The sequence below is a fragment of the Pelophylax lessonae genome (assembly GCF_965119305.1).
Source record: "Pelophylax lessonae genome assembly, chromosome: 2".
In the NCBI taxonomy this organism is placed as follows: domain Eukaryota; kingdom Metazoa; phylum Chordata; class Amphibia; order Anura; family Ranidae; genus Pelophylax; species Pelophylax lessonae.
In genome coordinates this window covers 44,684,471-44,708,912 of record NC_138769.1, presented here as the reverse complement: position 1 = coordinate 44,708,912, position 24,442 = coordinate 44,684,471, and the positions used below count along the sequence as shown (strand labels likewise).

Here is a 24,442-nt window from a genome sequence, read left to right as displayed (position 1 = left end):
ATGGCGAGTTGGGAGTTTTCGGCAGAACACCGGCTTCTGTTGGACCAACGGAAGTACACATGGGCCTAATGTCGGCCCGGCATTCGGCCCTTGTTTACTAGGCTTTAGGGCCCATTCACACTGATGTGTTCCCTTGTGGTTTATTAATGCACATGCATTAAGCAGCGTTATGGCAGCTTATAACATGGATTGGGTTAAAGGATTAGTTCATGGTTACCAAAAAAACTGTCTATGCAGGTAAGGGGCATCTGTAGATAAATAAAACTGTGCAGCTCTGACTAAAGTTACTTTAGTACATTTACGTACCTCCTGAAGCCTGGTTGCAACCTCCCAAAGGTGGCACCATCCTGTCCTGCCTTGTTGCTAGGACGTTGTTAAGATACTCCCAGCCATAAACCCTCGCACATGCGTGGTCCACCATCTTTTCCATCGCAGCATCACTGAGTTTAGAGCTACTGCAACAGGGGAGAGAGGGAGCGTGCAAAGGGGTTTGAATCGTCTGGGAGTGTCTTAGCATCATCCTAGCAATAAGGTAGGATGGGATGATGCCTGGGAGTTTTTCAGTCAGGTTTTGGAAGATATGTTAATGACCTACAGTGATGGCGAACCTTGGCACCCCCGATGTTTTGGAACTACATTTCCCATGATGCTCATACACTCTGCAGTGTAGTTGAGCAAAATGAGGGAAATGTAGTTCCAAAACATCTGGGGTGCCAAGGTTCACCATCACTGGCGCCCTACACCTATAACAAAGGCATTATTTAACTTTGGTCAAAGCTGCACAGTTTGTTTTAAATCTATAGTCACCTCTTATCTTTTGTAAAGGTAAACTAACCCTTTACGGCAGCCCCCCCCCCCACATTCATTAAGAATAGGTTGCCCAAGCACCACAATGGAGGAAAAAAAACACATGATTCTTCAAAATGCAATGCACGGTAAATGCATTACGGTAGGCATTGGGGTGCCGTTTACAGTGGGTGGCTCCATACAAAGAGCAGGTGCATTGCTACTTGTGGCGACATGCATTAAGGTGAGGGTTACCTCAACAGGGTCCTCAAAATTTGGGATTTTCCCATCACTTTCGTTCCCAGTGGCATTGGTTACGAGCAAAAATGCAGGGGTCAATCATCCTAATGGGGACACAGACCGCAATAAAAACCTTGACAGGGCACTCCATTCAAAATAGCTTTAGATCCACTTTTAAGGAATTCCATCAAAAACCAATTTTTTTTTCGGTCACGTAAGAAAAGGAGAGTTGGTTGCTATAGGCAAGAAAACACTTTCTTTATACATTTGAGGTTGTGACCGCCATCGTCTGACTTGTCATTAGGCCATTGGCTCTGGCCTTCCTTGAGTAGTTTTAAAATAATGAGGTACATGTTTAAAGGCAAAAGGGATAGTTCAATAAGTCAGGGAAAAAGGACCAAAGCCCATGGAGACCAATCAGAATTGAGCTGACTACAGAAAAATGAAATCTGATTGGAAGCTACAGGCTATGACCATGGCTTACCAAATAAGCCCCTTTCACGTTCCCATATATGAAGCCAAATGCTTGCATAGTATACAAAATTAGCAATACTGATAGTGAAAATATACTTGATTTTGTGTTATTAATGTTTTGCCAACACTGCAATGACCAAATACTATAATTTATTAAATACCATCAATAATACAGAGATGATAAAATGCCTAAAAAGTGCCTGTGCTGCCTATAGCAACCATTCAGCGCCTCCCGTGTCCTATTTTACAAAAGTTAAAGAGTCATTTGGATTTGGAGACCACCACTACTGACCCAACCCACCTGATTGACCATATTGGGTGGTATACAGCTATGAAATTCAGGCTGAGTATGTGTTTTAGGAGTCTGAGGATCAGTATGACAGTCAGACAACTGCTATTTTTGATTGAAGAGGTTTGCCTAGCCTCCTCTTTCAGTGCAGGGTGCTTGTGAAGGACAATTATTATGAGATTACATTGGTCACCCATTCTCAGTATGTAAGTATAGGCGAGGTCACACCATTTTGTGCACACTAAGGAACTGCATAAGGGACCCTCTGGGATTTAGGGGGTCCATTTACACAAGATGTGGTCAGACAGATGCTGGTACCACCTGCCGCTGTCACGTAGACCTGGACACAGCTTACTTTTAAAGCAGGTAAAAGGGGGAGGTCTGTTCATGATGCCCTAACACAGTGCTTCCCAAACTGTCACCCTCTGCTTGCTTTCATCCAGCCCTTAAAACACTACTCCTCCCACTGACACCAGAAATGGGGTACTACTCCTCCCACTGACACCAAACAATGAGGTACTACTTTTCCCACTGACACCAATAATAGAGCACTATTCGTCCACTGAAACCAAGGATGGGGCACTATTCCTTCTACTAACACCAAGGATGGGGCACTATTCCTTCTACTGACACCAATGATGGGGCACTATTCCTTCTACTGACACCAATGATGGGGCACTATTCCTTCCACTGACACCAACGATTGGGCACTATTCCTCCAACGACACCAATGATGGGACAGTATTCCTCCACGGACACCCAACGATAGGGCACTATTCCTCACACTGACACCCAACGATAGGGCACTATTCCTCCCACTGACACCAATGATGGGGCACTATTCCTCCCACTGACACTAATGATGGGGCACTATTCCTCACACTGACACCCAACGATGGGGCACTATTCCTCCCACTGACACCAATGATGGGGCACTATTCCTTCCACTGACACCAATGATGGGGCACTATTCCTTCCACTGACACTAATGATGGGGCACTATTCCTCCCACTGACACTAATGATGGGGCACTATTTCTTCCACTGACACCAACTATGGGAAATTATCCCTCCTGCTAACAAACAATGGGGCACCATTCCTCCCAAAGACAGCAATGATAGGGCACCATTCCTCCCAATAACACCAGTGATGGGGCATTATTCCTTCCACTGACACAACCATGGGACATTATTCCTCCTGCTAACAATGGGGAACGAATTCTCCCAATGACAGCAATAATGGGGCACCATTCCTCCAAATGACAGCAATGATGGGGCACTATTCCTCCCCAATGACACCAATGATGGGGCACCATTCCTCCCAATGACACCAATGATGGGGCACCATTCCTCTCAATGATGGGGCACCTTTCCTCCCATTGACACCAATGATAGGGCACCATTCCTCCCACTAACACCAATGATGGGGCACCATTCCTCCCACTAACACCAATGATGGGGCACTATTCCTCCCAATGACACCAATGATGGGGCACCATTCCTCTCAATGATGGGGCACCTTTCCTCCCATTGACACCAATGATAGGGCACCATTCCTCCCACTAACACCAATGATGGGGCACCATTCCTCCCACTAACACCAATGATGGGGCACTACTCCTTCCAATGACACCAACAATGGGGATAAAAAATGTTCCTGAACAGGGACCCTTTTCTGGCTATGTCCCCCACTGTTCCCTGTGTTTTTTTGCTGCATTATTTGCGATCTGTCCTTAGTGTATTTTCCCAAATATTCTTTTCACTGTTCACATGTAGTGATGATGTAAGCAAAGTACAGTTTTTAATATCAGCTTGCAAGTTAGCCAAATGGTATATGCAATGTGTGGTATCCAATAGCAATTGATCTGTATGGACTGAACTCTGGTTGGTTGTTGTGGAATACAGCTCTGTACAAGCCTGGATAAATGACTGGATCGCAAACCTTGCACGTGGTTTATCACACGCTGCAAACATCTCTCAATAAAGCTCTTTATATGCCCAAAAATATAATAATAATATTAATAATACATTGTTAGTGTTTTCGGATGGCCTGCTGTTTCACCTTGCATACATGATATGCATCGATGGCACTCTGCTGTTCTTCTGCCTGGAACGGAACTGCGGCCCAGAGGCATCATGGGTAAAAATCTCAGGAGTGTAAGAGCAGATAAAAGAACATATTGCTATTAGTCTGTGCTGACAAGTTCACCATTCTCACAGCGCTCTGCCACAATGCAAACACTTCTCCTATGGCTTAAAGGGAACCTGTCACAAAGCAAAGGTCCTGTGTGCTGAGGCTCTGAAAGTAGCAGCCGCTCCCTGACTCCTATTTATGTTCTTTCTTTACAGTGCCAAAGCTTCATATGGAATCACTCAGATTAAACTCTGACTTACATTTTAGGATCCCCAGTACATTTATTATATACACCCTAGAAGCAAATCGGGTCAGACATTTAATCCTAGCTACAGCCATTCTTTTTTATTTTTACTTTTGGATAGAGTGGAGAAGAGATAACATTTCCATTTGCATTTCTGTCCATTACATTTTTGCAGATATTTCCTCCCCTCCCCTCCCACTTCCTGTCTGGGTGACACCATCACAAGAAGTAGAGGATGCAGTGGTCACCTGGTCAGGAAGCCACAGACTGCAATAAAAGTGTGCCTGTGTCCAAATTAGAGAGATTACCTAAACCTTCGTGTCCTGACGGGAAGGGAGGAGAATTCTCTCTTAGGCTGGGTTCACACTGCCACGACTTCCATTCTGACATCCCTGCGTGACTTCATGGTGGCTTGAATATGACTTCTTTAACAGAGTGGTATTGAAGTCAAACCAACAGTAGTGAAGGAACCTTTTCACACCGATTAGAACGGTTCCATTGCAGTTAATAGGGTGCGACATGTCATGTGACTTTGAACCCTCAAGTCGCATGACAAGTCACAGCAGTGTGAACCGGGGCTAATAGTGATGGGCTGATCTATCCAGAAGGAAAGAAATACAAAGGAAATTTAGCTGGAGTTAAATTACGGAGTTAATTAGGACTTGCCGTCCTGGTGCCTTTACGCACATTTTTTCACATTGCGTGATGCATGACGACGGCCCATTCAAATGAGTGTCAACATACTAAACGCCAAAAAAAAAAAAAAAAGGACATGCACCATTTCTGGCAATACAGCACACCCAATTATGCACAGTAGTGCATTGTAATAAAGTGGTTGTAAACCTCAGACATGAACAAGGCATATCCCTCAAGAGTGTGAACCTGTCTCAATTAAAAGCACTAAGTGTAATTTCTCTCTGCTGCTTCGTTCCTCTGCTATCAGCATGAGTCACTTCTGACAAGTTTTCCTGACACCAAGAGAAAAAAGGGTGACAAGGGAGGCACCTCCAGCTGATTGGCAACCTCAGCTCTGTTCCTGTGTGCTGCGTGAAGAGGGGGGGAGGAGGGGTTTACCTTCCCTCCAATCAGCTGTGAGACCTATCCTCACTGAGCTCTGCAGAGTGTAACTTCAGATCTCCGCCCCCTTTTATCTGAGCTGTCAGAAAAGCTTTATAAATTTGTGACTTTGAATGGCTGTAGAGAAGAGAAGACGTCAGATAAACAGGTACAATTTACTTAGGAGGATTTGTTTCATCTGTGTATCACCTGAGGATATTCCCTTCACTGGGTATATGTAAGGTTTTACAACCACTTTAACGCGCACACACTGCAAAAGTGTGAATGAGCCCTAAAACCAAAAATCCTTTGAGTTTTGAAGAGAGAGGGGAAGAGTTCAAATCCTGACCCCCATTTGGGAGGTTTTCTCTCCCTTCATGTCCCCATGGTATCCAGAGAAGAAATGGGGTCGTCCTCAGGGCAGGAAGCTCTAACACTTCTACAGTCTACCTAAAATGTGTTTTTGGGCATTTCCCCAATGGAGAGATTTCCCATCACTTCTTGTCCTGACAGGAAGTGAGGTTAGATCTCCCCAAAAGGCAACCAGATGCAAATAAAATGTGTCAGAGGCTCCACCCAACCTTTTTACCCTAGAGGAGGCCTAAAATAATTTTCAGGTCTTGAGGAACCTTTACTGAAACCAATTATTAGGGGGCCAATGGTTAAAGCCTCTTATATTGGTGGTCATGTCTCCATGGCACCTGAAAAAGATGGAGTCATCACCACAAGAAAAATTTCCAGCAAAACTTCTGCAGTCTTCCTAAAATGTTTTATTTTTCCCAAATGGAGAGATTTTCCATCACTTGCTTTCCTGACAGAAGTAAGATTAAATCTCCCCAAAAGGCACCCAGATGGTAATTGAGATGTGCCTTTCTCAACCGTTTTACCCTAGAAGAACCATAAAATAATTTTCAGGTCTTGGGGAACCTTTACTAAAATCAATTAATAGGGGGGTCAATGGCAAAAATGCCTCTTATACTGGTAGTCATTCGGCAGGTGCCACCCTTATAGGAAGTTAAAAAAATGATTGATGTCATGCCAGTGGCTTTGCCAAGTGGTGTTGATCCTAGAACCTTGCAGGCACCATCAAATGGAAGGTCAAATCAGTCACAGCCTAAGGAACACTTAGCAACTTCTGGAGGAACCCAAGGGTTCCATGGAACTTTGGTTGAGAATGGCTGCGCTAACCCTTTCCCACTCTATTCAAACAAAACAAAAAGTTTGGCTGCAGTTGGGTTTTTAATAAAAACTGGAACTGGTGAAAACCATGCAGGTGCTTGGGAAACAACTACACTCCATACGGTAAGGGTCACTGGCATGGTTCAAACCCAGTACTTTCTCAGCAGGAGTGTTACCCACCAAGCTGCCCGACTTGCGTTCCACATTCTGGGGCAGTTAGGCTTTATCTGTGCAAAAGTACAAATCTGGGCATGGCCACTTTCATCGAAGCCGCATCACACGGGTGTTTTGCTTAATGACCGCCTCTTTAAAGTAAACTCGCCTTCCTTACACACTCATACACACGCACACAGGAGGCGGCCATTTTGTCTCTTCTGCAGGCTCCTTAATGTCTCACAGTGTTGAGCTAGAAGAAGGAAAATGGATTCACATCATGACTTAGTCCGGGAGAGGACATTCTCCGCACTGCCCTCCCACCAGAACCATCTGCTCGCGGGGGAGCCGCTGGTCCGCTCCAAGCCCCCCCCCCGTGCGAGGCTTTTCATTCTTGCTCTGCCTCGCCGGGCCGGCTCTGCAGTTTGTTTTTGTGTTTTGATTTCGGGAGGAGCTTCTTGTTCAGGAGCCGGGACAGCGTGGCGCCTTTCTTGCGGTGCTCCGGGGCCCCCGGCTGCTCCAGGTAGACCAGGTCGTTGTGAGATTGGCTCATGCTGGGGTCTTTTTGCTGGTGCCTCCGGCGGAAAAACAGCTTTGCGCCTTTGCGTAAGAATCCACCTGCAAGGGAGGGAAGGTTAGTATGGTTGCTCTGAACCTCAGCTTCAAATCTTAAATTAAAGGATCACTCCGCCACAGTACTGATATTTCCATTATTGGTAGACGCTGGAGACACAGGAGTAGTGTGAACACCACAAGCTGGAAAGGGAATTCAAAACTCTCCAAAATGGTCAGGGAAACCATCAGGACTTACAGCGGGTGACTTCCCCCAGTAAAATTACTCGGCCCAACAGACACCTATAGGTGAAATATCAGTTTTTCGTTGCACCTATCCTTTCAAGTTTACTTACAGTGGGTACGGAAAGTATTCAGACCCCCTTAAATTTTTCACTCTTTGTTATATTGCAGTCATTTGCTAAAATCATTTAAGTTCATTCTTCTTCCTCCTGAATGTACACATAGCACCCCATACTGACAGAAAAACACAGAATTGTTGACATTGTTGCAGATTTATTAAAAAAGAAAAACTGAAATATCACATGGTCCTAAGTATTCAGACCCTTTGCTCAGTATTTTGTAGAAGCCCCCTTTTGATCTAATACAGCCAGGAGTCTTTTTGGGAAAGATGCAACAAGTCTTTCACACCTGGATTTGGGGATCCTCTGCCATTCCTCCTTGCAGATCCTCTCCAGTTCTGTCAGGTTGGATGGTAAACGTTGGTGGACAGCCATTTTTAGGTCTCTCCAGAGATGCTCAATTGAGTTTAAGTCAGGGCTCTGGCTGGGCCATTCAAGAACAGTCACGGAGTTGTTGTGAAGCCACTCCTTCGTTATTTTAGCTGTGTGCTTAGGGTCATTGTCTTGTTGGAAGGTAAACCTTCGGCCCAGTCTGAGGTCCAGAGCACTCTGGAGAAGGTTTTTGTCCAGGATATCCCTGTACTTGGCCGCATTCATCTTTCCCTCGATTGCAACCAGTCGTCCTGTCCCTGCAGCTGAAAAACACCCCCACAGCATGATGCTGCCACCACCATGCTTCACTGTTGGGACTGTATTGGACAGGTGATGAGCAGTGCCTGGTTTTCTCCACACATACCGCTTAGAATTAAGGCCAAAAAGTTCTATTTTGGTCTCATCAGACCAGAGAATCTTATTTCTCACCATCTTGGAGTCCTTCAGGTGTTTTTTAGCAAACTCCATGCGGGCTTTCATGTGTCTTACACTGAGGAGAGGCTTCCGTCGGGCCACTCTGCCATAAAGCCCCGACTGGTGGAGAGCTGCAGTGATGGTTGACTTTCTACAACTTTCTCCCATCTCCTGACTGCATCTCTGGAGCTCAGCCACAGTGATCTTTGGGTTCTCTTTACCTCTCTCACCAAGGCTCTTCTCCCCCCGATAGCTCAGTTTGGCCGGATGGCCAGCTCTAGGAAGGGTTCTGGTCGTCCCAAACGTCTTCCATTTGAGGATTATGGAGGCCACTGTGCTCTTAGGACCCTTAAGTGCAGCAGAAATCTTTTTGTAACCTTGGCCAGATCTGTGCCTTGCCACAATTCTGTCTCTGAGCTCTTCAGGCAGTTCCTTTGACCTCATGATTCTCATTTGCTCTGACATGCATTGTGATCTGGAAGGTCTTATATAGACAGGTGTGTGGCTTTCCTAATCAAGTCCAATCAGTATAATCAAACACAGCTGGACTCAAATGAAGGTGTAGAACCATCTCAAGGATGATCAGAAGAAATGGAAAGCACCTGAGTTAAATATATGAGTGTCACAGCAAAGGGTCTGAATACTTAGGACCATGTGATATTTCAGTTTTTCTTTTTTAATAAATCTGCAACAATGTCAACAATTCTGTGTTTTTCTGTCAGTATGGGGTGCTATGTGTACATTCATGAGGAAGAAGAATGAACCTAAATGATTTTAGCAAATGGCTGCAATATAACAAAGAGTGAAAAATTTAAGGGGGTCTGAATACTTTCCGTACCCACTGTATATACAGGATTTGCAGAAATATAAAGAGATGCACCAAGTCCAGTAACCCCATTGAAGGACACTATAGGGATGCAGCACCTCTCCAGTATTAGATACATAGTGGCTTTAGGCCTCCTACTGACCGGCGTTCTGTTCAAACGAAATTGCAGCATCTGACCTGCTATGCTTGCAGATCAAATGCCCCTCATTAGGACATGTTGTCCCCAAAGGAACACAGAGCAATGCAAAGCAGGTCAAATGCAGCCTCTGAATTGCCACGTGTGCTACTCTGTTCGGGCTCAGCCACACTGCTACAGCGCTGAAACACAGTTTCCTAAAAACACATAAAAACTGGTTACCATTAGAATTTAGGAAGCTCTTCACATCAGTGCGTTATTTATTTTTTTAAATACTGCTTGCTGCATCCCTTGTGCTCTTTAATAAAAAAAAAGTACATAACATTATAGTCAATGGCAACAAATAGAAAATGTATTCCCCCCTGCTCTGGTTTCCCTATAAATAGTTTGGAATGCCTGGGGGGGGGGGGGGGCAGGAAGCATCGGCGATCATGTGACCACTGTCACGGTAATCACATGATCGGAAGCGGGTCGTTGGCTACCAATAGCTGGACTGAGAGCCGACAGTGCGCTCTCAGCACATAAATATCAGTATATGTGCATTGTTCGGGTGTTAAAGCCCACCTTATTTGCCAGTGCACATAAAGGGGTTAAAACTCAATGAGGGCAATTTACTAAAACTGGTGCACACAGAATACTTGATTGTACTTTGTCCCCTGGGGAACAGAACACATGATTCTGATGAAAATGGAGGTGATGCCTCTTCTTTAAGGATATACAATTTGTTTTGATTCCGTTGCCGTGGGCTTACAAAAAAAAAAAAAAATCTATCCTACGATACCTGCACATGCATGACCTGAAGCTGCTGTAAGCTACACTGTGCTAGGGTGCAATCAGCAGCCATTTAATTCTTCACGCAAAGACCAAAATGTGAAAGAAGAAGGACTGACTCAAAATAGAAGTATGTAGAGGGTACTAGAAAGAACAAAATGTGATATGGGGACTGGAAACATAAAGCAAGGCAAGAACTCTTGAAATCCCTATAAATATCGGAGATAACGAACATCCGGCAGACTGGTAGGAAAGTTAATAATGGCTGTGTTGATGGGCTTTTGTTCAGAACTGGATCTCTCTCTAAAGAGGTCTACGGGAATGCAAAAGCAGCTTGAAGAAGGTTGACACAGCTGAGGAGGTGGTCAACTGCTCCCGTCAATGATGTGCAATTGATCTCAGAAGAGTCCCAAAGGGATGTCAAAAGCATGCTGCATTCGCAGCCAAAGCCTGTTAACAATGGCCTTAATGCAGAACTAAACCCTCTCATCCTTTTCAGCCAAGAAAGCCGCCATCTAAGCCTCTGTTTGATCGGTAACTTCCATGATGCTTCACATGTGATCAGCTATGACCCCAGACATTCGATGGTTTGACAGTTTGGTTGAGAAGACAAGCAAATGTGATAATTAGTCCCGGTTCACACTGAGGCAACTTGTCAGACGACTTAGCCATCTGGAGCATTCAGTGCAACGGAACCGTTCTAATCAGAGCGACTCAAGTTGCTCCGACTTAGAAAAAAGGTTCCTGCACTACTTGGGGGCGACTTCAGAGCAGCTTGCATTGACTTCTATTAGAGAAGTCGTTTGCAAGCCCCGCTGAAGTCGCGCTGTACGGGCGGCTTCAGAGTTGGGCAACTTCGAAGGTGCCCCAGTGTGAACCGAGCCTTAGCAATCCCAGCATGCCGGTAATTTAACTTTTTTCTGAAACCCTTAAATAAGTTTAGTTGAGCTAATGTGAAATCTTGTTATAACTCCTGGACTGGGGAAAAGATCTCGGTGACCCAACAAATATGGAAAAGCTACAGCGATGTTGTAGAACTGAAACCATCATCACAGCTACGATCAATGTTGATCAAAATGTAGCGCACATCATCAGCTTTAGTGGCCCCAAGGACTTGTTCACACCATACGTGCATGAAAACGGATGAGAAAAACGTGCAGATTTCACTTGCACAGACATACGTTTACATCAGTTTTCATGAGCTTTTCAGTGAGTTTTTATGCACAATGACATCAGTTTTCATGCGCGTCAGTTATGTGCCCTATTCACACCAATGATGATGTCATGTCAGTTTTCGTTCCATGCAGAAAACTGCATCCACGTTGCAGATTCCTGCACAGAAAAAATCAGCATGTGATACCAGTGTTGTGGTGTGATCAGGGCACAAAGAGAACAACTGTTTTTATTTTGTGTCCATGCAGAACCCCTGCAGAAAAACTGATGTCTCTTCTCCATGGTGTGAACAAGGTCTTACAGGAATGCATCCTGATAAAGTGCATTTCTGAAATGCATGTATGGCAATGCAGCCTGTAATGGGTCCCTGGAGCTGCTTAAACGTCTCTTCCCCAACTGCACTGTTGTCCTGAGAGGGAGAGGAAGGAACCTTGTATGAGCATAAAGTCCACACAGGGCTGAGACCTCTGCCTGCAAATTACCATGTGCCATGGAGTGCTATCGGAGAGAAGGGAGGTAAAAGCAGCTGCAGGGGGCCAGCATTAAAAAGAGTTTTTGTAAGAACTTACCGTGAAACTCTTTTCTCGGAGTCCTCTGACAGTCGCAGCCCGTTCAGTAAGCCTTTACAAGTGGGTAATGGTGCCCTCTGAAGGAGTAAGCTAGGCAGTGGAAGGATTAGCAAAACCTTTACACTGAGACACACCTCTAGGGGGCCGTCCCTTAGACATTACCCAGACAAACTTATGCCTCGTTTCCACTGAGCGGATCAGGTTGGTTCGGTACGTTATTTTGAGTGTTTCCATTATGAAAGTGGCCCATACAACCGAACCAAACCGCACCATTCCTGGTCCTCCTCCAGATGTAGGGCCATAGGAAATGGTACGGTGCGGTTAGGGTGGAGCTACTGGCATCACACGATACATTCCACTGATTGGCGGACAGGAAAACATCAATGCTCACGTCAAACGAAAAGCTCAGTCCAGAGAATAGTCCAGACTTGCAGTGGAAACGCTCACCTGAATAGGCCGGACCATTATAACCCTTCCAAATTGTACCAATCCGAACCGTTCCGCTCAGTGGAAACGAGGCATTAGTTCTGTTCTCCGGTTTCGTAGCAAGCAGTAACAGAAGGCATCAACCCCAAAAAAGAAAATCAGAGGGGCAGGGGCTGCGACTGTCAGAGGACTAAGAGAAAAGAGTTTTACGGTAAGTTCTTACAAAAACTCTATTTTCTTAACGTGTCAACCAGGCCAGAGAAAAAACTGAGCCAACAGGGCAAACAGAAGCTCAACAGGAGCTGACCCAGAACAAAAAAACACCGGAAAACGGTACTAAGTGTGTCTGGGTAATGTCTGAGGGATGGCCCCCTAGAGGTGTGTCTCGGTGTAAAATTCTTGCTAATCCTTTCACTGCCTGGCCTACTCCTGCAGAGGGCGCCATTGCCCACTCGTGAAGGCTTACTGAACGGGCTGCGACTGTCAGAGGACATAAGAGAAAACATGTTTTTCCTCTTTATGGGCAAAGCATAAGTTACCATTAGGAGGTAAACCCCTGGGTACATGGCTGCTCCCCATTGCTCTGGGTCACAACACTGAGGTTTATTTAATCTTCATATTCCACCAAAGTCTCCATTTTCAGATTTGGGTGGTGTCAGTGCTGACTGTCTAAGAGTGCATGAAGTACAATACCTGAACACCTTCACAGCACAGAGCTAACAACAATGAACAGTAATGCTGCCTAACATGAAATTAATTATTATTATATCTTGCAATAGACAGATGAATTGCAGCATCTGGACAGGCGCTAGGGGTTAGGAGGGATTTCAGCACAAGCAGCCTCATGTATGAGTAGCTCTTTCGATGCCCAATTATTTTGTAAGTTCACACAAACTTCCTTTGCCGTTACATTTTCTTTTTAATTTGATCGCCTAAGGACTGCAAAGAGCACTGTAGAAGTTTCAATAAGTATTTTTTTGTATACGGACTGGAAGGTTTTAGGCCTTTTTGATGGAATTGTAATTTGAAGTGCTCATTTATTAGTTACAGTTCTGTCGATGTTTGTTTTAATGGCATGTGGGGTAATCAATTATTTTCATCCAATCAGTAGGTGAATTAAAAAAAAAATGGACACCATGGCAATAACAAAAAAAAAAAACCCAAAAAACAAAAACACTAGATGTCAGCGCAATGTGGGCACAAACAACCACTAAATAAAAGGGTAATGCAGGCACAAAAAAAAAAAAAAACACACACACACAATGCCAGGGGAATATAGGCACTATAACTACACGAAGCCAGGGGAATACAGGCACAACAGCACTGGATGCCAGGAGAATACAGACACAACAGCAATGGATGCCAGGAGAATACAGGCACAACTGCAATGGATGCCAGGAGAAAACAGGCACAACAGCAATGGATGCCAGGAGAATACCAGCACAATAGCACTGGATGCCATGGAAATGCAAGAACAACAGCACTGGATGCCAGGGGAATACAAGCACCACAGCACTGGATGCTAGGGGAATACAAGTACAACAGCGCTGGATGCCAGGCGAATACAGGCACAACAGCACTGGATGCCAGGGGAATACAAGCACAACAGCACTGGATGCCAGGGGAATACAAGTACAACAGCACTGGATGCCAGGGGAATACAAGTACAACAGCACTGGATGCCAGGGGAATACAAGTACAACAGCACTGGATGCCAGGGGAATACAAGTACAACAGCGCTGGATGCCAGGCGAATACAGGCACAACAGCACTGGATGCCAGGGGAATACAAGTACAACAGCACTGGATGCCAGGGGAATACAAGTACAACAGCACTGGATGCCAGGGGAATACAAGTACAACAGCACTGGATGCCAGGGGAATACAAGTACAACAGCACTGGATGCCAGGGGAATACAGGCACAACAGCACTGGATGTCAGGGGAATACAGGCACAACAGCACTGGATGTCAGGGAAATACAAGCACAACAGCACTGGATGCCAGGGGAATACAGGCACAATAGCACTGGGTGCCAGGGGAATACCGGCACAATAGCACTGGATGCCAGGGGAATACAAGCACAATAGCACTGGATGCCAGGGGAATACAGACACAATAGCACTGGATGCCAGGGGAATACAAGCACAATAGCACTGGATGCCAGGGGAATACAAGCACAACAGCACTGGATGCCAGGGGAATACAAGCACAATAGCACTGGATGCCAGGGGAATACAAGCACAACAGCACTGGATGCCAGGGGAATACAAGCACAACAGCACGGGATGCCAGGGGAATACAGGCACAACAGCACTGGATGCCAGGGGAATACAGGCACAATAGCGCTGGATGCCAGGGGAATACAAGCACAATAGCACTGGGTGCCAGGGGAATACAGGCACAATAGCACTGGGTGCCAGGGGAATACAGGCACAACAGCACTGGATGCCAGGGGAATACAAGTACAACAGCACTGGATGCCATGGAAATGCAAGCACAACAGCACTGGATGCCAGGGGAATACAAGCACAATAGCACTGGGTGCCAGGGGAATACAGGCACAATAGCACTGGGTACCAGGGGAATACAAGCACAACAGCACTGGATACCAGGGGAATACAAGCACAATAGCACTGGATGCCAGGGGAATACAAGCACAACAGCACTGGATACCAGGGGAATACAAGCACAATAGCACTGGATGCCAGGGGAATACAAGCACAACAGCACTGGATACCAGGGGAATACAAGCACAATAGCACTGGATACCAGGGGAATACAAGCACAACAGCACTGGATACCAGGGGAATACAAGTACAACAGCGCTGGATGCCAGGCGAATACAGGCACAACAGCACTGGATGCCAGGGGAATACAAGCACAACAGCACTGGATGCCAGGGGAATACAAGTACAACAGCACTGGATGCCAGGGGAATACAAGTACAACAGCACTGGATGCCAGGGGAATACAGGCACAACAGCACTGGATGCCAGGGAAATACAAGCACAACAGCACTGGATGCCAGGGGAATACAGGCACAACAGCACTGGGTGCCAGGGGAATACAGGCACAACAGCACTGGATGCCAGGGAAATACAAGCACAACAGCACTGGATGCCAGGGGAATACAGGCACAATAGCACTGGGTGCCAGGGGAATACCGGCACAATAGCACTGGATGCCAGGGGAATACAAGCACAATAGCACTGGGTGCCAGGGGAATACAGGCACAATAGCACTGGATGCCAGGGGAATACAAGCACAATAGCACTGGATGCCAGGGGAATACAGACACAATAGCACTGGATGCCAGGGGAATACAAGCACAATAGCACTGGATGCCAGGGGAATACAAGCACAACAGCACTGGATGCCAGGGGAATACAAGCACAATAGCACTGGATGCCAGGGGAATACAAGCACAACAGCACTGGATGCCAGGGGAATACAAGCACAACAGCACTGGATGCCAGGGGAATACAGACACAATAGCACTGGATGCCAGGGGAATACAAGCACAATAGCACTGGATGCCAGGGGAATACAAGCACAACAGCACTGGATGCCAGGGGAATACAAGTACAACAGCACTGGATGCCAGGGGAATACAAGTACAACAGCACTGGATGCCAGGGGAATACAAGCACAACAGCACTGGATGCCAGGGGAATACAAGCACAACAGCACTGGATGCCAGGGGAATACAAGCACAATAGCACTGGGTGCCAGGGGAATACAGGCACAATAGCACTGGGTACCAGGGGAATACAAGCACAACAGCACTGGATACCAGGGGAATACAAGCACAATAGCACTGGATGCCAGGGGAATACAAGCACAACAGCACTGGATACCAGGGGAATACAAGCACAATAGCACTGGATGCCAGGGGAATACAAGCACAACAGCACTGGATACCAGGGGAATACAAGCACAATAGCACTGGATACCAGGGGAATACAAGCACAACAGCACTGGATACCAGGGGAATACAAGTACAACAGCGCTGGATGCCAGGCGAATACAGGCACAACAGCACTGGATGCCAGGGGAATACAAGCACAACAGCACTGGATGCCAGGGGAATACAAGTACAACAGCACTGGATGCCAGGGGAATACAAGTACAACAGCACTGGATGCCAGGGGAATACAGGCACAACAGCACTGGATGCCAGGGAAATACAAGCACAACAGCACTGGATGCCAGGGGAATACAGGCACAATAGCACTGGGTGCCAGGGGAATACAGGCACAACAGCACTGGATGCCAGGGAAATACAAGCACAACAGCACTGGATGCCAGGGGAATACAGGCACAATAGCACTGGGTGCCAGGGGAATACCGGCACAATAGCACTGGATGCCAGGGGAATACAAGCACAATAGCACTGGGTGCCAGGGGAATACAGGCACAATAGCACTGGATGCCAGGGGAATACAAGCACAATAGCACTGGATGCCAGGGGAATACAGACACAATAGCACTGGATGCCAGGGGAATACAAGCACAATAGCACTGGATGCCAGGGGAATACAAGCACAACAGCACTGGATGCCAGGGGAATACAAGCACAATAGCACTGGATGCCAGGGGAATACAAGCACAACAGCACTGGATGCCAGGGGAATACAAGCACAACAGCACTGGATGCCAGGGGAATACAGACACAATAGCACTGGATGCCAGGGGAATACAAGCACAATAGCACTGGATGCCAGGGGAATACAAGCACAACAGCACTGGATGCCAGGGGAATACAAGTACAACAGCACTGGATGCCAGGGGAATACAAGTACAACAGCACTGGATGCCAGGGGAATACAAGCACAACAGCACTGGATGCCAGGGGAATACAAGTACAACAGCACTGGATGCCAGGGGAATACAGGCACAATAGCACTGGATGCCAGGGGAATACAAGCACAATAGCACTGGATGCCAGGGGAATACAGACACAATAGCACTGGATGCCAGGGGAATACAAGCACAATAGCACTGGATGCCAGGGGAATACAAGCACAACAGCACTGGATGCCAGGGGAATACAAGCACAATAGCACTGGATGCCAGGGGAATACAAGCACAACAGCACTGGATGCCAGGGGAATACAAGCACAACAGCACTGGATGCCAGGGGAATACAGACACAATAGCACTGGATGCCAGGGGAATACAAGCACAATAGCACTGGATGCCAGGGGAATACAAGCACAACAGCACTGGATGCCAGGGGAATACAAGCACTACAGCACTGGATGCCAGGGGAATACAAGTACAACAGCACTGGATGCCAGGGGAATACAAGTACAACAGCACTGGATGCCAGGGGAATACAGGCACAATAGCACTGGGTGCCAGGGGAATACCGGCACAATAGCACTGGATGCCAGGGGAATACAAGCACAATAGCACTGGGTGCCAGGGGAATACAGGCACAATAGCACTGGATGCCAGGGAAATACAAGCACAACAGCACTGGATGCCAGGGGAATACAGGCACAATAGCACTGGGTGCCAGGGGAATACCGGCACAATAGCACTGGATGCCAGGGGAATACAAGCACAATAGCACTGGGTGCCAGGGGAATACAGGCACAATAGCACTGGATGCCAGGGGAATACAAGCACAATAGCACTGGATGCCAGGGGAATACAGACACAATAGCACTGGATGCCAGGGGAATACAAGCACAATAGCACTGGATGCCAGGGGAATACAGGCACAACAGCACTGGATGCCAGGGGAATACAAGCACAATAGCACTGGATGCCAGGGGAATACAAGCACAACAGCACTGGATGCCAGGGGAATACAAGCACAACAGCACGGGATGCCAGGGGAATACAGGCACAACAGCACTGGATGCCAGGGGAATACAGGCACAATAGCGCTGGATGCCAGGGGAATACAAGCACAATAGCACTGGGTGCCAGGGGAATACAGGCACAATAGCACTAGGTACCAGGGGAATACAGGCACAATAGCACTGGATGCCAGGGGAATACAAGCACAACAGCACTGGATACTAGGGGAATACAAGCACAATAGCACTGGATGCCAGGGGAATACAAGCACAACAGCACTGGATACCAGGGGAATACAAGCACAATAGCACTGGATACCAGGGGAATACAAGCACAACAGCACTGGATACCAGGGGAATACAAGTACAACAGCGCTGGATGCCAGGCGAATACAGGCACAACAGCACTGGATGCCAGGGGAATACAAGCACAACAGCACTGGATGCCAGGGGAATACAAGTACAACAGCACTGGATGCCAGGGGAATACAAGTACAACAGCACTGGATGCCAGGGAAATACAAGCACAACAGCACTGGATGCCAGGGGAATACAGGCACAATAGCACTGGGTGCCAGGGGAATACAGGCACAACAGCACTGGATGCCAGGGAAATACAAGCACAACAGCACTGGATGCCAGGGGAATACAGGCACAATAGCACTGGGTGCCAGGGGAATACCGGCACAATAGCACTGGATGCCAGGGGAATACAAGCACAATAGCACTGGGTGCCAGGGGAATACAGGCACAATAGCACTGGATGCCAGGGGAATACAAGCACAATAGCACTGGATGCCAGGGGAATACAGACACAATAGCACTGGATGCCAGGGGAATACAAGCACAACAGCACTGGATGCCAGGGGAATACAAGCACAATAGCACTGGATGCCAGGGGAATACAAGCACAACAGCACTGGATGCCAGGGGAATACAAGCACAACAGCACTGGATGCCAGGGGAATACAAGCACAATAGCACTGGGTGCCAGGGGAATAAAGGCACAATAACTACTAGATAGCAAAAAAAATATTAGATGTTAGAGGAATATGGGAACAAAGACCTCTAGATGCCAGGAGGACACAGGACCAAAAAGGACAAGATGCCAGGAGAATTTGTGCACAAAACTCACTAGATGCCAGGGAAATACAAGCACAATAACTACTAGATGCCCCAGGAGGATAGGGGGAACTAAAAAGTAGAAGGGAATATGGGCACAAAAACTAGATGCCAGGGGAAAACATGCATATAAAAAACACTCAATGCCAGCGGAATATGGGCACAAAAACCACTAGATGCCACGGGAAAATGGACACAATAACCACTAAATATCAGGATAATACAGGCACAAAATTACTAGATGCCAGGGCACACAGGAACAGAAACCATAAGGTGCCAAAGTGAATATGGGCAAGTGATAGGCAAAAACATGTCTAGGATTTTAGGCAATTAGTTTTGAAGAACCATGGGGTACCACCAAAATCACAATATATATTATTCTGTAAATACGTTCAGATATATAGAGCTAAGAGTCTTTTGAATTCGCTGATATGTCCTGAAAATGCAAAATTATCCCTTCTACCAATTCTGGCAACCACAATAACTCATTGTCAGTATGTGGTACCCTCAACATTTCTGTTTCAAGGTCTTCTACTGCTGCTGCTGATCAAATTGCTTGCTATATGCGCTGTGCCATCTAGTGGCTGAAAAGGAGAGGCACAGCCAATTCATCTTTAAATGGTGACATGATACGACAGGTTTATTTTATCGGAGTCCTACACAAATATGAGGAGAAGACGGTAAGAATGATGGATGTTTGAATTATGCTATATTGCAGTGACTGGTAATGCCAAAGGATGTGAAAAAAGTGATTGATGCTAAGAGAGGGAGTGCAGTGCAAATTTGTTAAGGAGACAGTAACATATAAGCAGCATTTTTTTTTTTTTAATTCTTTGGGTCCCTTTAATCTCTTGAATCATTGGATGAAAGCAACAAAGAAGAATTACAAAATGTTTGTTTGACCATCCGTTAAAGTTTTTTTTTTTTTTACAAATTACTGTTTTAAATGCTGATGCCCTACAGATATCTGCTGAAACGTTGACAAGACTACAAGGGTTGAAAGCTGGATAATCTTGGTCATAGGTAGCTTCACATGTACACAGGACACTCAGCACCACTGTTCTAAATAAAAAGTGTTCTTGTTACCCTTAGACACCCATCACCTGTCATTTTTTAAACATTTTTAATTACTGAGGGCAACAAGAAGACTTTTCATGCATGAGGCTGTATGTTATTAAGGGGAAGTCCACCCGAGTCCGCAGTTTTCATTAGAATGAATTACTGATGCTAGAATGAATTCCTAATTTACTGATCTTTTATATATTATATATGTAATACTCTTAAAGTGTGATTTCTGCATCTGTAACCCCGAATCCACGCATCTGCCACAGCAGTCACATAGGGATCCCACTTTTCCTTGTGTAAATTTTATTTATGTACCTTTGGCTCCTCCCACACACCTGGGATACCTTTGGCACATCCCATCCGCCTGGGACACCTTTGGCTTCTCCCATCTGCCTGGGACACCTTTGGCTTCTCCCATCTGCCTGGGACACCTTTGGCTTCTCCCATCCGCCTGGGACACCTTTGGCTTCTCCCATCCGCCTGGGACACCTTTGGCTTCTCCCACCCGCCTGGGACACCTCTGGCTCCTCCCACCCACCTGGGACACCTCTGGCTCCTCCCACCCGCCTGGGACACCTCTGGCTCCTCCCACCCGCCTGGGACACCTCTGGCTCCTCCCACCAGTCTGGGACACCTCTGGCTCCTCCCATCAGTCTGGGACACCTCTGGCTCTTCCCACCAGTCTGGGACACCTCTGGCTCCTCCCACCAGTCTGGGACACCTCTGGCTCCTCCCACCAGTCTGGGACACCTCTGGCTCCTCCCACCCGCCTGGGACACCACTGGCTCCTCCCATCCACCTGGGACACCTTTGGCTCCCCTCCTGCCCGGGACGCCTCTGGCTCTTTCCTTCAACCTTGGACACCTTTGGGTCCTCCTGTCAACATAGGAAACCTTTGGGTCCAGCTGCCTGCCTGGGACACCTTTGGGTCTTTCCCCAACCCTGGACACCTTTGGGCCCTCCTGTGAACCTGGGACACTTTTGGGTCTTTCCCCCAACAATGGATATCTTTGAGTCCTCCTGCCCATCTTGAACACATTATTGTCTTCCCCTCCAACCTGGGAGTCTTTCAACCCACCTTGGACCTTTTCCCATTCTGCTACTTCTTTGGCTTTCTTTACCATTTAAAATAAATTCAAAATCTAACAAGGAAAGTGGGAGTCCCTCATAATGGCCACAGCAGATGTGCAGACTCAAATTTTAGCTTCAGGTGGACTGACCCTTTAAACAAAGCACACGCTATTTCACATCAAGAAGGGAAATGCTTTAACTTACTGTGCAAGCAATTAATTCACGTTGGTGAAAAGATCCTCTTAAGGTTACAGAAGAAATGGCAAGAAGGATGATGAAAGAAAAAATGGAAGATGAGAAGACAGACACAATGTCATTTCAGGAGCTTCACCCACAAAGTGCCTCACCAGAGCCCAGTACTATGTGACACTTTTAAGGATCTAATCTGCAAGAGTGTCAGCTCCTCACGTTTCCAGGAGAAGCTACCTGCACCATAAAAGTAAGAGCAAGAAGGCCAGCAAGCAGCTTTTAAAATTATTTTTTGCCCCAACACTTTCCACAGCAGCCCGTAGCTAAAAGAGAAACAGAGAATGACTACAGATGGCAGGAGAGCAGAGACAGGATCATACTGAACATTCACTATTAGAATATACATGAAAGGTTAAAGCCCAACTCCAGAAAAATAAAAAATATCCACCCTTGCAGTGGGCCACCCTCCCCTGTGAGGGATAATGGCTTGTTGTGTCTAGAGCACATATGTCAAACACAAGGCCCACAGGTATAATCTGGCCTGCCAGGCCATTTCATGTGGCTGTTGCACCTCTCCTGAAGCTACGGAACCCCCATCGTCTCCACCACCACCACCTTGCTCAGCAGGCAGCAGCAGAGAGGAGGATAGAACTTCTCTGCCAGATGCTTTGCTTCTCTGTGCAGCCGCCGAGGGGCTCCTCTCTGCCACCCCCCATCTCAATAGTCGGCAGCAGAGAGGACGACAGAACAACCGCTACAGATCCTGCGCCACTCTGTGCAGCCGCAGCACCACCTCATCTCCACCTTCCCTGGTCTCAGTGTTCTGCAGACTCTGGCAGCTGACTCCAGCCCTCCTCCAGACCCTGCACTTTCTGCTTCCCTGATTTCTGACTGTTGGCAGAGTCTCAGCGTCAATAATGTACCATACAGGTACATTAACCCTGTACTAAGGAGGCTGGAGTGTGACCAGAGTGGGTTTCAGCTTAGAGAGCAGACTGCGGGGGACCAGTCACATGGCTGGAGGGAGCCTGCTGGAGCAAGGAGTATGGCAAGTAGTTACACTTTAATCCTAGGCCCCTAGACTAAACAAGCATTTAACCTTTGGGGGGCCCATGGCAAGGTTTTTTTTTTTTTTTTTTTTTTAATCTCCATGGAGTTGGGCTTTAAAAAGCAGAGAAGGGTAGGGAGGGGAATTTCGGATTCTGCATATTGGGGACTCACTACTCTAAAAGTGGAACCCAGTGGTTCCCAAAGTTTGGTGGAACTGGAACTGGGGGTGTGGAAAGATATTGGGGTGGGGAGGGAAATGGAGATGCAGGGGAAATCAGGATCAAGACAGCAAAAAGGAAAAACTATTTTCTTTTTTTTTTTAAATCTCTAAACCAAAGTCTGTGCAAAAATTACAGTGACAAATCTACATTTTGGCTTTAAAGTGTATATAACTCCCAATGTACAGGTCATTCTTCCCACTGACCACCAATGTAAGGGTCATTCTTCCCACTGACCACCAATGTAAGGAGCATTCTTCCCACTGACCACCAATGTAAGGAGCATTCTTCCCACTGACCACCAATGTAAGGAACATTCCTCCCACGGACCTCCAATGTAAGGAACATTTCTCCCTCTGACCTCCAATGTAAGGAACATTTCTCCCTCTGACCTCCAATGTAAGAGGCATTCTTCCCACTGACCACCAATGTAAGGGGTATTCTTCCCACTGACCACCAATGTATAGCGCATTCTATAATATAACTGGATACTAACATTTATAGGTAAAGTTTATCCAGGGAATATCCGATTGCTAATTGGGGGATCAGGAAGGAATTTTTCCCCTGCTGTAGCAAATTGGATCACACTTTGCTGGCGTTTTTCCTCCTCTGGGTAAACTGTGGGTATAGGATTTTGTTTATGGGATTGTATAGTTGGATTTTCTTTACTGTTTTTTTTTTTTATTGGTTGAACAAGATGGACTTGTGTCTTTTTTCAACCTGACTAACTATGTAACTATTCTTCATAATGACCTCCAATGTAAGGGGTATTCTTCCCAATTTTTCTTTATTAAAAGTCTTGCAATCAAGAAGCATAAAATCAATATACATAAATATATACATATTTACACGAAAAGGAAAAAAAACTATATAGCAAATTCTGCTCTTAAAGAATGGCTTTACAGCAAAAGCAAAACTCACATCATGAACATGTCATTACCGGGGAAAATAACCTTAGTAAGAATCACACCACTGCACCAGACATCAAACCTGCGAGGTCAAGAAACAAAACCACCGCCATTATGCATGCAGCCCTTTTTCAAAATGAAGGTATTAACCAACAAAAGCTAGAAGAGTGAAAGAAATAGTATAGGAAAAAAGCTCCTCACTCAAAGATGGAAAGTTCCCCAAAGGGCAGGTCAAAATCCCAGCGAGCCGGGAGTGCCCCGTACACCCACCCACTCTGCATAATTTATGCAATTGAGAAAGGCAATGCCTAGAGCCCTCCCCACCCTTTTATACACCTCTATGTTAAAGGGACACTGGAGCAAAAAGTGGTCCATAGACTCTACTTTACCAACACACTCTGCTCTAGGACAACACACACTGCTCTAGGAAAAGAAAACTATAGGGTTGACCATTCTTAGGCCACCCTCCCGCCTGGACAGGTAAGTTACATTGCGTTTGATCAGATTCAGCATATTTCCCCATAACAGTTGGAAAAAGCAGGTGTACACCCTTGCATAGAGAGATTCTGGCAAGATACAGACAAAGCTGACATAAAAAGATTGGGATCAGGCAAGTTTTGATCAAGTCAACCCTCTCCCTCGAGGAAATTTTCCATTTCTTCCAGCTTGCTTCTTTGGCATTGGCATTCAACAACCTGCTTTCCCAATTTCGATGACCATAGTCACCAGGACCAAATTTGATGCCCAACACCTAAATTTCCTGCTGGGGCTCTGGGAAGGCATCAGGAAGTTTGAAGCTTTCACCCTCCTCGCCCATCCAGAAAACTTCACCTCCTGTGCCTCCTCCATCCC

General features: G+C 46.5%; 1 protein-coding gene across 1 annotated transcript in view; it reads right to left on the bottom strand.

Moving 5' to 3' along the window:
* Positions 1 to 6,930: 6,930 nt before the first annotated feature.
* The window catches only part of C2CD2 (C2 calcium dependent domain containing 2), a 184,781-nt gene continuing 167,269 nt past the window's right edge, over positions 6,931 to 24,442 (bottom strand). Inside the window, exon 14 of the mRNA XM_082246288.1 lies at positions 6,931 to 7,172. Within this exon, the coding sequence (XP_082102414.1) occupies positions 6,943 to 7,172 (230 nt within the window). The 3' untranslated portion in view covers positions 6,931 to 6,942. The remainder of the gene's footprint in view (positions 7,173 to 24,442) is intronic.